The sequence below is a fragment of the Myxocyprinus asiaticus genome, chromosome 1 (assembly GCF_019703515.2).
Source record: "Myxocyprinus asiaticus isolate MX2 ecotype Aquarium Trade chromosome 1, UBuf_Myxa_2, whole genome shotgun sequence".
Classification (NCBI taxonomy): domain Eukaryota; kingdom Metazoa; phylum Chordata; class Actinopteri; order Cypriniformes; family Catostomidae; genus Myxocyprinus; species Myxocyprinus asiaticus.
In genome coordinates this window covers 14,435,347-14,450,836 of record NC_059344.1, presented here as the reverse complement: position 1 = coordinate 14,450,836, position 15,490 = coordinate 14,435,347, and the positions used below count along the sequence as shown (strand labels likewise).

General features: G+C 42.9%; 1 protein-coding gene across 1 annotated transcript in view; it reads right to left on the bottom strand.

Annotated features, from left to right (window-relative positions):
* LOC127444890 (metallophosphoesterase MPPED2-like) overlaps positions 1–15,490 on the bottom strand; it is an 87,291-nt gene that overhangs the window by 42,057 nt on the left and 29,744 nt on the right. Inside the window, exon 4 of the mRNA XM_051704516.1 lies at positions 6,975–7,200. Coding sequence (XP_051560476.1) covers positions 6,975–7,200 — 226 coding nt within the window. The remainder of the gene's footprint in view (positions 1–6,974; positions 7,201–15,490) is intronic.

The window sequence follows — 15,490 nt, the reverse complement described above, 5'->3', positions numbered from 1 at the left end:
CAAGCTGAAGTCACAAGTGTAACAGTAACGTATACTCAGACTCGAGGATGATGTTTAAACCCAAGCAGGTATTTATTGACACACAAACAAAGACAGCAGGTAAGTGATGACGTGACAGTACTGGGTTGCAGTGGGGATAGTTTATGTGATGAAGACTAATGCTGATAGAGATGGTGACTTTCCTTGAGGTGGAGGGTGTGCAACAACGAAGCTTGCGTTGAGGAGATGGACACTGGAGTCGCTGGAGAGGAAACGTTTGGAGTAGAAGAGTCGCTGGAGACGAGAGAAATCGTGAAGGTGTTTAACGCTGGAGATACAGGTAAGTGAGTCTGTACACATAGTTGAGACCAGACACAGAATGGAAGGGGAGTGAGGTTTATATAGAGGGGTTGATTGATGCAATGATTGGAGGCAGGTGTGGGTGATCAGTACTCAGGAGAGTGAGAGGGTTGAGTGAAATTGGTAGGTGGGTCAGAAGGATCCGTGACATTACCCCCCCTCCACGGACCGCTCCAGAGGGACGTGCTGCGGCCGACCCTGTCCACGCGGAGCTGGACGATCAGGATGTGCATCATGGAAGTTGGAGAGTAGGGTCGGGTCCAGGATGTCATCTCGAGGAATCCAAGATCTCTCTTCTGGACCATAACCTTCCCAATCTATGAAGTATTCGAGATGACCCCTGTTGCGTCGGGAGTCCAGAATGTCTCGGACTGCATAGATCGGTCCATCCTCCAAGACAAGCGCCTGGGGGGGGGGGGGGTCGTCTTCAGGATCAGGTTCTGAGGATTGAGGAGAGAGAGAGGGGTGGTAAGGTTTTAACAGTGAGACGTGGAAGGTGGGATGTATGCGATATTGGGGAGGGAGTTGGAGCTGATAAGTGACTGGGTTGATCTGTCTGGTGATTGTGAAGGGACCAATGTAACGGGGACTTAGCTTTTTGCAGGGGAGATGCATCCTGATGTCCCTTGTGGAGAGCCACACCTTCTGCCCAGGTTGGTAGGTGGGAGGAGAAGATCTTCAGGCATCGGTGTGGAATCTCTGGCGGTGCACTGCCCGTTGCAGGTCCCAGACCCTCTCGCTTTCTCTGAACCAATGGTCGACTGCAGGGACGTCAGACGGTTTGCCTAACCAGGGGAAGAGAGGCGGTTGGTAACAGAATATGCACTGGAAGGGTGTGAGGTTGGTGGAGGGTTGACGAAGGGAGTTCTGTGCATACTCGGCCCAGGACAGGAAGCGACTCCAGCAGTCCTGGCGGCGATGACAGAAGGTTCTAAGGAAACAGCTTACCTCCTGAATCTTCCTCTCTGTTTGCCCATTACTCTGCGGGTGGTAACCAGATGAGAGGCTGATGGACACTCCCAAGAGAGAGAAGAAGGCTCTCCAGACTCTGGAGATGAATTGGGGACCACGGTCGGAAACAATGTCTTCAGGGATCCCATAGTTCCGAAACACATGGTTGAAGAGGTACTCTGCGGTCTCCAGAGCGGTGGGCAGACCCTTGAGAGGGATCAGTTTGCAGGCTTTGGAGAAATGGTCTATAGCTACCTGCACGCAGGTATAACCCTCAGAGGGAGGCTGGTCAGTGATATAGTTGACCCCTAGATGTGACCAGGGTCGGCGAGGAACGGGCAACAGAAGGAGTTTGCCAGCCGGTAGTTGTCACGGTGTTCTGGATATAGCACAATCTGGGCATCCTTGGACGAACCTTCTGACATCTCGAACCATGTGGGGCCACCAGAACCGGTCCTGGATAAGTGAGAGGGTCCTATTGGTCCCAGGGTGGCCAGTGTCCAAGGAGGAGTGTATGGAGTGTGAGACATAGAGAGGAGGGTACACAGGTCTTGTTGGTAGGGCATCCCGATGGAGCTGGTTCAGTGGAAGAGGCTTCATGGATGCTATCGTCCAGGGACCACTGAATGGGACTTATTATGACATGTGGGGGTAAAATGGTATGCGGTTCCTCTGAGCCTTCCTCTGGAGCGTAAAGGCGGGAAAGGGCATCTGCCTTGGAGTTCTTGTCACCTGGATGATAGGAGACGATAAATTAAAGTGATTGAAGAAGAGGGCCCATCTCGCCTGGCGGGGGTTTAGGCGACGAGCCTCTCTGAGATACTCGAGGTTCTTGTGGTCTGTGAGCACCAGGAATGGATGTTGTGCTCCCTCCAACCAATGCCGCCACTCCTCCAAGGCCAGTTTAATTGCCAACAGCTCTCGGTTCCCTGATGTCATAGTTCTGCTCTGTCGGGGAGAGTTTCCTGGAGAAGAAGGCGCATGGATGAAGTAGCGGTGGTTTCCCCTGCTGCTGAGACAAGACTGCTCCTACGCCGCTGGTGGAGGTGTCTACCTCAACGATAAATGGTTTATTCGGATCAGGGTGTACAAGGAGTGGAGCGGAGGTGAAGGCATCCTTCAGAAGTTGGAAGGCGTGTGAAACTTCGGAGGTCCAGGAGAGTGATTTGGATCGGAGAAGAGAGGTCAGCGGGGATGTGAGGGTACTGTAGTTCATGATGAAGGGGCGGTAGAAGTTGGCAAATCCAAGGAATCGCTGGAGCTCCTTGATGCTGGTTGGAGTGGGCCAGGATTGCACTGCTGTTACCTTCCCCTCGTCCATCCGAATGCCTTCCAGGCTGATGATGTAGCCAAGGAACTGGAGGGATGTCTGGTGGAAAGAACACTTCTCAGCCTTGAAGTACAGGTGGTATTCCCTCAGCTTTTCCAACACGAGCGCTACATGATGATGATTGTCGGTCATGTTCCGAGAGTACACCAGTATGTCATCAATGTAGATGAGGAAAAATCGTTAGAGATACTCACGGAACACCTCATTCATGAAGCCTTGGAACACGGAAGGGGCATTGACCAGGCCATATTGCATCACCCGGTACTCATAGTGGCCTGTAGGAGTCACGAAGGCTGTCTTCCACTCGTCTCCCCTCCATATTTGAATGAGGTTATAAGCACAGCGAAGGTACAGCTTGGTGAAAACAGTGGCTCCTCTCAACAGTTCCAAGGCAGCTGGGACGAGGGGAAGTGGATACCAGAACTTAAACGTAATCCTGTTGAGGGAGCGGTAATCAATACAAGGGCGTAGGCCTCCATCCTTCTTAGCCACGAAGAAGAAACTTGAAGCAGCAGGGGAAGTGGAAGGTCAGATGTAACCTTGGCTGAGAGCCTCCTTGATATAATCCTCCATGGCCTTCTGCTCAGGAATGGAAAGTGGGTAGACTTTGCCACGGGGTACTGGCTCACCAGGGAGGAGGTCTATCGCACAGTCCCATGGTCGATGAGGTGGTAGTTGTGAGGCAGCACGTAAAGGGCAGAAGACATCCTGGAAGTGTGAATAATAGGAAGGGATCTCCAGAGGGGTTGTACCGGCAGGACTCTCAATGGTGGTGGTGTTGACATTGAGAGGGGAAGAGTTTCTGATGGGCATGCAGGGTCTGTGAGTGAGTCAGTTGGGAAGCAGGCAGGGAAACACTGAGGCCCCCATTTCAGGACATCACCGGAAACCCAGGAGATGACTGGAGAATGTTGTATAAGCCAGGGACGCCCTAATACGATGTCTGTGGTGGAATTCTCCAGAACCAGTAGGGTGATGTCTTCGTTATGCAGCCATCCCACTTGGAGTCTTACAGGACCCACGCAGTGACGAATAAAACCTCTTCCTAAGGGCCTGCCGATTATGGAGTGGATTTGAAGCTTGTGTTTGCATGGTCGTTTTTGAAGCTGGAGTTGATGACAGAGCGCGAGATGAAATTGCCGGCTGAGCCTGAGTCGAGTAGTGCGGATACTGAAAGAGAGATATCAGGAGTTATAAGTGTTACACAGGTTACTAAAGGAGAAGTACTGACCAAAGTTGTGGTCAGGTGGCTCACCTGAGGACGGGGAGGTCGAGTGGGACACGCAGAGATTACGTGTCCCTTACCACCACAGTACAGGCACAGACCCTGGCTCAGCCGGTGTTGGTACTCTACAGTGGAAAAACAAAAAGCATCCATCTGCATGGGCTCGCTGCTAGGTTCTGGAGAGTGGAGAGGGGACCTCAGAGAAGGGAAAGGCGGGGACTGCAAGGTGGGTAATTCATTGAGGCAGCTCTTCATCCGGTTGGCTACTCTGATGGAGAATTGAATGAAGCGCTCCAGCCCCATGGTGTTGTCGTTTGATGAGAGATGCAGCCACAGCTTGGGATCGAGTCCATGGCGATAAGTGGTCAGTAGAACGGACTCATTCCAGCCACTAGATGCTGCCAGAGTACGGAACGTTAGAGCATAGTCATTAATAGAGGACTGACCTTGACAAAGTTTGAGAAGCTGTTCAGCAGCTGATGTGTCACCCTCAGAACTTCCAAACACCTCTTTAATATGCTGAACGAAGCTATCAAGAGACTGTATTACTGGACTTTTCTGTTCCCAGAGTGAATTGGCCCATTGAAGTGCTCTTCCAGAGAGCAAGGAGGTGATGTAGGCCACCTTCGACCGCTCAATGGGGAATCGATGCGGCTGCATCTCAAGGGCGAGCGAACATTGGAGTAGGAAACCACCGCAGTCCTCCTCCGATCCTTAGAAGGGCGCTGGATTGAACACGGGACTGGCGGAGTAGACCGGTGAAGAAATTGCGGAAGTGCTGGGAGCGGGTGAAGCAGAGGGATTAGCGGGTTGAGTGAGTGCACGCTGTAGTGTGTCAACCAGCTCCTGGATGGGATCCGGACCTGCTGGGTTCATTATTCTTGTCGGTCTGGTCTTCTGTAACGTATACTCAAGACTCGAGGATGATGTTTGAACCCAAGCAGGTATTTATTGACACACAAACAAAGACAGCAGGTAAGTGATGACGTGACAGTTCTGGGTTGCAGTGGGGATAGTTTACGTGATGAAGACTAATGCTGATAGAGATGGTGACTTTCCTTGAGGTAGAGGGTGTGCAACAATGAAGCTTGTGTTGAGGAGATGGACACTGGAGTCGCTGGAGAGGAAACGTTTGGAGTAGAAGAGTCGCTGGAGAGGAGAGGAATCGTGAAGGTGTTTAATGCTGGAGATACAGGTAAGTGAGTCTGTACACGTAGTTGAGACCAGACACAGAATGGAAGGGGAGTGAGGTTTATATAGAGGGGTTGATTGATGCAATGATTGGAGGCAGGTGTGGGTGATCAGTACTCAGGAGAGTGAGAGGGTTGAGTGAAATTGGTAGGTGGGTCAGAAGGATCCGTGACAGTAACTAAATGAAATTGCAAAAAAATAGCATTTTTCAAACAGGTTTCTCGAACCGTCTTCTATTGATCAGACAAAAAAGATACCCCCCAACCCAAACTAACACCACTGGTTGAACCAATCTTCAGGCTTATTACAAACATAGCAATATTTTTATAGCGCAAAAGAGACATAATGTTCACACTTTTCTAGGGAATCAACTTACAAATGGCTTGTTAATACTTGTCTCTGCATATGAATCAATTTTTGATCACTGTCTTTTGAATTTTTTTTCACAAATTCCATCTTTCTTTCATTCTGACTGCTAGGTCTATTAACGCTATGCTTAACATATGGTGGATTCTTGTTAACATGCAATTGCATTATGGGCCATTATGCAATCATGTACATGATGGAGTGGTATCAGAGCGATCTTTGAGCAAGATGCTCTGACTCTTCACTCCAGGCAAAATCATGCAACTCCGCTCCTTGTTCCACTTTCACTCCAACACTGCTCACATACTCCAATACCTTTCTGTTATTTCTTACCGCTTTCTCTACGTTTCTCAGTGGAGAATGAGTCAGCAGTGCTAGTGTCGTAACGGCTGGTCTGCCATCATGACATTCACTGAGTATCTGACTTATGTTACAGAGTCATCACTGTGACAATATGGTAAAACAAATTAGCTGGCTTCTCAAATTTCTAGGCCAGATGAGGCACACGCTGCAACAGGCCACCCAGAATTTTTATAGCGAGACCTCACACTTCTGGTCAGCCTGACCAACTCACGGGCCATCTGTGTTTGTGAGTGTGTGCTGAGTTATCACAGTATCCACTTGCCCGCTGTCCCCCCTCCTCCTGTCTCCCACAAGACCCCACGCTGTCACAACAGACATTTAGCAGCTTTCACACTAAAGGCCCACAGGGGACTTCCTTCCTTCCTTCCTTCTGCACTTCCTCCCTGTTTTCCTCTTCCCCACTGTCTGTTTCACTATATTTGAGGTATGCCCTTAACAACGACCACTTTAACTTAGTTTCACAGCTAATTATAGACATAAAAAAGAATGCACTGTGACCTTCAATGGGGGAATCTTACAATGGGTGTTAAGAGGAAAAAATTGAGGTAAACAAAGACTAAGGGGCGAGAGGTTAAAATAGAAAAAGTCAGGAAGCATAAAGATGTTGTGAGGGGGATAATTATAGTTCAGGGTTGTTTTATCTTTTTAGCTGCATGCAAAAAAAAAAAAAAAGAGGAAGTAGGGTAGAGGTGCAGCTATATGGGCGGCCCAACAGAGAACGAAAGGAGCGCTATTCCCACAGTAGCTCTACAAAAACATGGATTTCAAGAGGATCAGAGTGCCTGAGGAAATTCAAACACAGAGAGCTGGAGTATGGGAATGATGTAGATGTGCGTTCTCAGGATGTCTTGTTTTGTGTGCAGTAACATCAAAGAAATAACATCAGAAATGATTGAAGGCCTTCAAAACGGACCCTGTTTTCTTTCTTAATACATGTTCCTGATCTCATTGTGCATGATTTATCAGTGCAATTTATTCTGATGGTTTGAATAAACTTTCATCAAAATGTAGCATCTTTCTCTGCCTCTGAGATGACTTTTCTTTTCTGCTAATGTAACCAATGCTGAACGGACATGAAATATATATATATATATATATATATATATATATATATATATATATATATATATATATATATATATAAAAACTATAGTTCCGACTCTAAATTCTAATTCTAAGATATCGTAAGAAAGAGCATGAGGAACTTACCATGGTGTCCCGTAAATTCGAAAGCCCTTGACGGTGACGTCAGAGTCCTGTAGGTAAACACAGTTTGTGAGGAGAGACTGAACATTGTCAAAGTCCTCGGGTTTCAACTTGGACACGGAGGGAAAGCGATAGTAATCCTGCTTGACCAGTTCCGCCATGAAATCCTTATCGAAGGTCAACTCGTGGTTCCCCGCAATCACCACTTTAAACTCGTATGGCAGGCTACCTGCAACACCAAAAAAATGCATACATGTTAGTTAAATTTGTATAGAATATTTATTCTTTATCAGAAGCAATTTTCACATTTTACACAAAACAATTCATTTAATATAATTTTTGGAAATTTAGTTTTGTAGACAAATATAAATTGTGCCTTCATATGGATTTATTTACAAAAAAAGCATGAAGTTGGCAACTGAAGATAAAATATAAGTTCGTTTTTACATAATTCCCATTCTTCCATTTGTTTTACTCTATCGTTTTATTTTTCTTTACTGTTACTCTCAAATGTGGAAAAAAGCTTTGTTGAAGTTCATGTTGATTACTGTGATCCTGAGGAAAAGTCAGTTAATGAAAAACAGGGTTCTGTTCCCTGCAAGTAGAAACAGAACATTAAAAAAAAAAAAACCCAGAGCAAAAGTTTATATCATTACCTCTGTTTTCAAGTTACTGTCGATTCTCAAATAACTGATGTTTTTTTGTTCCATTTTATTTTTTTTCTTCTGGAAAGCCTTGGCAAGACATTTACTTTAAAAACCATTGAGAGGAAAAAGAAGGAAATATGGGATATAGGATATCATAAGTGGTTTAAATCACAGATGAAGATACTGCCTGTGTCTCACAGGTTACTTCTATCTTTCTTTTCCCTTCTACAAAAAGTGTGCTAAAGCACAGTGGCCGACCTGAATAGCACCGAACATCTATTAAGTACACGGCTGCTTCATTTCTCCTTTTGCCTTTCTTCACTTTACCCTCCATTCTCAAGGCCCTGGCAAAGTACTTTTTCACTCTTTGCTCAGAAACATTTAAACAACATACTGTTTGCAAACATTCAGACACCCGCCACTTTGCTGGGAGAGGCGTTTAGAGGTACATTTAAATATGAGGACGCACAAGACTACATGTAAAACATCAACTAATGTGACATTAAAATGTGTTATCAATGACTGCATGCCTCATTCCATGAGTAGAATTCACACGAGATCAGTAAAAGAAGCTATTTTAACTACTCAATGATTATATAAATAATACATCTGCAGTAGATAATGTGTAATTTGTAATGTTTACCTTTTGAGTTCATGGTGCAAATGAGCTAACACACTATACGCGGCCATAATATCTGACAATTACATTCTGTTATTGTAATTTATGATGACACTGATACTACTGCAAAGATGGGTGTATAAAAGAGTGTTAATGGGCAGAAATCAGACAAAAGAATTGATAAGATATATCACTTCGTGCAGATGTGTGAATGGCTTTCAGAAAAAGATGGCACATGAATGAATGGACACTTAAGAGTTTTTGAGTAGATTTGATTCCTGTTGTAGACTATTTAAAAAAAAAAAAAAATAGGGAAAATGTCCCTATGCGAACAACCGTACAGATGTATATAAATTTACACCAGTGTGCTAATAAATCTGCAAGCCGGTGTGCTCATGTTGACTGATCTTAACAGTCTGAATGGGAAAAGTAGGTGGAGCTCCAGGTCATGCCAACCGATGACATGGACCAATGGCAATAAGAAGATGTTTAGCAGCCGGTACAAAGTTTTCCTGAAAGTTCGCCCTGGCGAGCTGTTACGAACCACCGAAACGGATAAAAAAAAAAAAAACCTTCTTTTTGGCCAGATGTTGTTCTAATTACGTCACAACCATTCGTTCTTTGATTTCACAGGAAGTGTGCAGGGGCCTTAAGAGCAAAGCAGAGGAAGTTGTTCCTTACACACCTCAAATAAAAAGAGAGCACACAATCTCTCTGTATTCCAATCTTTATACATGAAAACACAGTCACACACACTCTCACTTGAGACGGCTTTACACTGGATTGCATAATGCATATGGAACTTCAAAGGCAGAGTGATTTCAAAACCAAAACAAATCACAATATTTAATCTCATGAAAGATCAAGAGATGCCTATTTACTGACAGATAAACAATTTTAACACAAAGCAAGAGTTTGGATTGAAAATGCAGCAGGACAACAACAATAAAACTCAATGAAATCCCGAACTGTAAAGGCATTAGAAAAGAGCAAAACACTTGACCAAAGTATAAAGGAAATAAAAAGATAAACTGATTTAAAAGCAGTTTAATTTACTCCATGGTCAAAGCAGCAGTCTCATATTTTTCCTCTTTCTTCTGAGTTAGCACTCGGTACTGGAGCAATATCATAAATCCCAGTCTAACTTAATAACGAGAGCCCATTTCTCAGTTCTGCAGTCTGCAGTCAGCCAAATGCATCACGGATCCATTTACATGGAGCTTTCCTGTCGCACAAAACCGAATCACGAAACCCCGGCAGACGAGCTCTGTGCCAGCCTCTCCACTGTAGCAAAAGGCTCGGAATCCAATTACTGTCGCACTGACTGCATCTTCTGTGCCCTGCAGGAATTTTTACAACATTTTATTGCAATCAAAATATATTTTTCAATGAGCACTGCAGATATAAACTCTGTTTATTACTTTGGAGAGAAGCAGCTAGGGAAGGAACATATGGAAAGGTATGTGCCGTGCGTGAAACTGCTAAAAGTTTGAACGTCGAAGGAACTTCATTTAGCCTCAATGTTTAAATTTGATTTACATCAGAGGACCAGCGTGGGGCATGGTTTGGCAATCGCTGTGTGTTATGAATGTAAATCAAATTAGTGAAAATAAACTATTCACCATAAACATTCGTCTGAAACTGAAGGATGCCTAGTAGGGAACATATGTATTTTGTTGAAAACAGAACAGCGCAATCACATTTATCAAGTCGTTGACCATTGTGGGAAAAAAAAAAAAAACACAACGTGCGATTTGATGAATATAATTAAAAACAAAGAGTAACATGGCATCACCACACCCAACAGCACAATCACAAAACTTTTAAACTTACTGTAAGTTAATTGCAGGGGTGAAACACATGCTGAGTGTTAATCGTTAAAAAACTTGCGAACGCTTTCTTTTTCTGTAAAGCAAAAGGAAAAAACCTGATCTATTGGACATCAACAATACTGGCTGTCCTGTATTGATTAAAGGCACAAGCGGTGAACTCAGACAAACGAAGTCAGGACCTAGAAAAGCTCCTTATTTACGGTACACAGATCCATGTTTTCATCCCTGAATCCTGTGCGGCCAAGCACAGGTCAGGACTCGCAGATAATATACGGAGCAGAACTGAACTTTAGCCAAAAAACCTCGTTCCTTCAGAAGAATCGATCGCACAAAACAAAACCGTGATCAATGACAGCGATTAGCGTGGCTGGGCTTCTGTGGCAGAAAAACAAACAAAAGTCAGCTATGCTTTGACCAATCAAGGAAAACATACTGTCTAGGGAATGAGGTGAATGTAAAAGAGAGACAATGTGGTAGGAAAACAAGAAAAAAGAGAGGGACGACAAACTTTGCAGTATTCAGACGGTCTAAAATAAACAAAACTTCCTCTCATTTAGTTTAATTTAGAAAAGGCCATTATGGCCTTTGTTTTCCAAGTATCATTAAGCCCCCACAGCTAAAGAAAAAAGGAGTGACCTTGGAAAGAAATGCAAGCATTTATGTTGCAGAACTATCCAGAAAATACAAACAGAATGCTTTGAGTTGGACGATGAAAACATGAAGATTCCTTTTTCCTGCTCGCTGTATAGAAAGCCACTAAAGGACAACGTCAAAAGGCTTATGAGCAGCTGATACATAGCATGTAAATGGACGTTTTTTTATCGACATAAAGATTTTAGTGTGACAAGAGTTTTTAAAAGTACAATTATTCCATGCTAGTGTTTAAATACACTTTATATGAGCTTATAAAAATTGCATGCATAATTAATATTATGTGCTTCACTGTCGCGTCAAATTTAGCTTTTTTTAAAGAAAAGGAGGGACAGGTCAAAAGTAATTTTTGTGGTAATCAATATTGGGCCACAAACACTGTCAATAGAGCTTAACTTGTATTTGAACCCGGGATATTCCTTTAAAGAAAACATTTGCAAAATACTGTTTCAAATAGTTTTAAATGGAACATGGCATGTTGCACAGCAGGACAGGTCAACTTTCCAAAAGTATTTATTTGTAGTTTACCCATACATATAATACACAATATACATAAAACACATATTACACAGATTAGACGTGCAAAGCAATTGAGACAGTTAAGATATAATACAAAATGGGCAAATTACTAAATGTTTTTTCCAATAATTTGCACATCCTGTGTTATATCATAACTGTATGAAGTACTCTTCATGTTTTGAATGTTGTATATTGTGTATACATAGTGGCATGGTATTTGTATATTGAATGACTGCAGTATGTGGACCACACACTAGTGTATATGGTGGAGTGACAATAACGTGGATTGACTTGATTTGAGAACCACATCCTTTGAGTCATCAACAGGCTTATATAAACCACTCTATCATCATGTCATCTTTGATGGAGTGCTTTGTTTCATAGTGACTAAATTCCTCCATTACAAACATATTTTGTTGGAAAGAAGACAGCTTTCAATTGGCATGAGATCAATTTATCAATGCCCAGCTGCGTCCATGTGTTGTTTACAACAAAAAATTATGATGTGAAAAAAATGTCATCATCAGACGTGAATACTATGAGTGTCGAACAAGGACCTGAGCGTTCACCTGCCACTGAGACTTAAAAAACTGATGGTCCTATATGCTGGATATAAAAAAACAAAACAAAAGCAGCAGCGTCGAGTAAGTTGATAGATGGAGGGATGGAAAGACTGCTGACAGCTCTCTCCGTTTCATCCCAACTGACATGCTATTTGAAATGGTGTGACGTGGGAGTGTGCAGGGATGGAATGGCTGGGCGAAGGATAAGCTAGGAGTGTGGCATTAAAATCGAGCTCCTATGCAGCACACACTTGCACAAATACAAGCAGTGTTAAGAAAGCTAATTTGATGCTTTAGCCAAGTTAGTAACACTTAGTAGCAAACTACACTGAAGCTACTGTATTTAAGGGGACAATATCTTTTTCGATAATAATCTGACTATGCAATTAAGATGACTGGGAAAATGTGGCTAAAATAACCTGAATTTAGCTGTTTTTTTCAGGCTCCAAAATTAGGACCTTATATACATTTTCACATAATTAATAAAACGAAAAACACTGGATTGCAAACATAGCTATTGACTGAAATATTTAACTGAATATTCATTTTCCTCCAAAAAAAACGTAGCCGCTTTTCCAACATTGGGCCGGACAGTCCTGATCACGGTAAGAAACAGCTCCAGTAGCATTTCCACTTGAGTATGGTTCGGCACCGTTCGGCATTTCTCGGCAACATGCTGGAGGAATGGCTTCAGTACGTGCCGACACACGATGCGGCACAGCCATAGTCTTGCCGGCGTCACTCCCCGGGTACGGGTGACCTCGCTTAACAGAGGACGAACCGCGGTTCGCCTCGGGCAGGGGGACGCCACCAACCCCGCCTCGGCCTCAGCCTTTTTCAGCCGCTCTGGGCCTCTCGCCACTGGAGCCTTCGTTAATGATCCTTCCGCAGGTTCACCTACGGAAACCTCGTTACGAACTTTACTTCCTCTAGATAGTCAAGTTTGATCATCTTCCCGGCGCTCCGCCAGCGGGGCCGATCCGAGGACCTCACCAAACCATCCGATCGGTAGTAGCGACAGGTGGTGTTTCAATTTGCCAATGCCAAGGAAATTGTTTCTAGGTAGCTGACAAAGTTTGCTATGGTGGGGTTAATAAAATGTAATAAAAACAGTGTATGTTTGGTTTATCTTCATGATTTTAAGAGGATGGTTTAACTAGTCTAGTACATTAATTTTCGACATGCATTTTTCGTCAGAGTGGTAGATGATGCTAGTTAGCTCATTAAAACTAATGCTATATATCATCATATTACTCGTATCCAGTGCCATACACTCACAGGCATCAGCAAATGATGGTAAACCTTTTTTTCTTTGAGTTTTCTCTTTGCTTTCTTTTTTGCAACATGGTTCGTGTCTTTTCTGTGCTTTACCAGAGTAAAAACCATGGGAAAAAACAATCCTAAAAAAATGGAATATGCAATCATCCACCGTAGCGCACTCGATCCAATGCTGACCTCTCCCGCAGTCGCCAACTGATGTACTTGTTATGTACATTCACGCACCACAGTGGTAAAAGAAACTGTAAATGTGTCAACTGGCCCAGAACGGCCAGTTTCGCAACAAAAATGTTCGGCACGATGGTGGAAAATTGGCTCTGGTAAAATGATGCACAAGGACTTTTGTGAACACTATTAAGTGATAACTTTCTGAACCAGTTGACTGAAAAGTACCATCTGCATGAACTGATTAAACAAAGCATCTAAACCACCAATCCTCTTATATGAATTGGACTTGCCAATGTTACTTGAGAGAGAGGACATTTTAGGAGAGCTTGTTTGACTGTTATCTCAGCTTGCAACTTATGTACAGTAAGGCTGCACAAAAAAATTCAGAGTTACTGAAAAATTCAGTTGAGTTAGTAGCATCTCCAAATTTCTAAAAGCGAAGCCAAATAAATGGCACAAATGACAATACGCTGCACTCATTGGTATGAAGGTCAGTGATTTGAGTACTTTCACAGGTCAATGTGATCTCTTTAAGGACGCGTCAGGTTCCAACATCCCAGAACCGCAGCACAGGACCCCCTGGCGCCAGTCTGGGAGCTCTGGATGTCAGAGTTGGCAACCTGATTTAATCACATGGGTTTTGATCTACACCTCTATAAAGCACAGGATCAAAAAGGATTTAAGATGCTTCTTTTGTACTAGATACACAACACTACATACGTCCAGTGAAATTGATTATTTGGGTGTATACTGTTTAAGTGAGTGAGATTTTTAGTTGCATTCTTGTTTTTGTTTTTGTAAGGGCTGATAAAGTTCTGTATTCTATTTTCAGCACTTTCTTCCAATCTTCCTTATTTCACAGTCTTCCCTTCCTTATTTTTTTTTTTTCAGTAAACCAAAAACTATATAAAAGTAACTAACAGTGAAGCTAAATGAAATCATAGAGAAAGTCAAATTCTTGGTATTTAAAACACCTTAAGAATAAAGTTTAAGAATAGTCTTATTATTCAATGCATTACCAAAGTCCAAAAGGTACTTTATAAATGACAAACTCCATGCACAATAACATACAAAAAGAGTAATGCAGCAGAACGTAGACTGTGTGTGTGAGTGTGTGTGTGTGTGTGTGTGTGTGAAGTGTACTATAGCTACACTAATGAGTGCACGTTACACATCAGGGGCCTCTAAATGCATAAATTAACATAGTTATGAAAGTCAGGTGCAAAGACACTGTGTGCACCACTATAGACTAGTCACTCTATCTTTCTGATAGACCCCTCAAACCCCACAGACAGGATATCAAAATGGAGGCAAATGTGATAAAAAGGGAAACTGGGAAATGCAGAAGCAAAGGATTGAAATGGAAGAGGATGATAGAGATCTGACACTGAATAGAAGTGCTCCCCTAAACTAATCGAGGTTAGATTCTGTGCTTCATACACAAAACAGTGTGTTTCAAGGCAAGGCTTTGCCTGTGTCAAAAGGCACAAGATTAAGTGAATAAATGAATTCAGATGTCCATACTAAAGAGACAAACACTTTGGAGGGCATGTTGAATGTGTCTCAAGAACAAGATGAGAAATATGCAAGTAATTATTAAACCGCTACTTAAAGGGATAGTTCACCCAAAAATTATGTTTTCTCTCATCATTTACTCACCCTCATGCCATCCCAGATGTGCATGACTTCCTTTCATCTGCAGAACACAAATGAAGATTTTAGAAGAATATCTCAGCTCTGTAGGTCCATTCAATGCATAAATATACACTTTCACTGCCACATTCTGGTGTTGAAGTGACTTTCACATTCAGCCACCTACTGGTCACGGCTGGTCAAAGTTGGAGATTTATAGTAAAAAAGGACATACATTTTGATCTGTTTCTCACCCACACCTACCATATTCCTTCAGAAGACATGGATTAAACCACTGTAGCTGTATGGATTACTTTCATGTTGCCTTTATGTCCTTTTTGGACATTTTGTGTTCTGGTCACCATTCACTTGCATTGTGAGGACCAACAGAGGTAAGATATTCTTCTAAGAATCTTCATTTGTGTTCTGCTGAAGAAAGACACACATCTGGGATGGCATGAGGGTGAGCACATGATGAGAGAATTTTCATTTTTGGGTGAACTATCCCTAACAGTTGTGAAATACTGAAATACTAAATTGGAATTACAATGTGAGAAGAAAAAGACCACAGAGTGCTACGAGAGACATGAAACACTTACAGTGTGGTTAA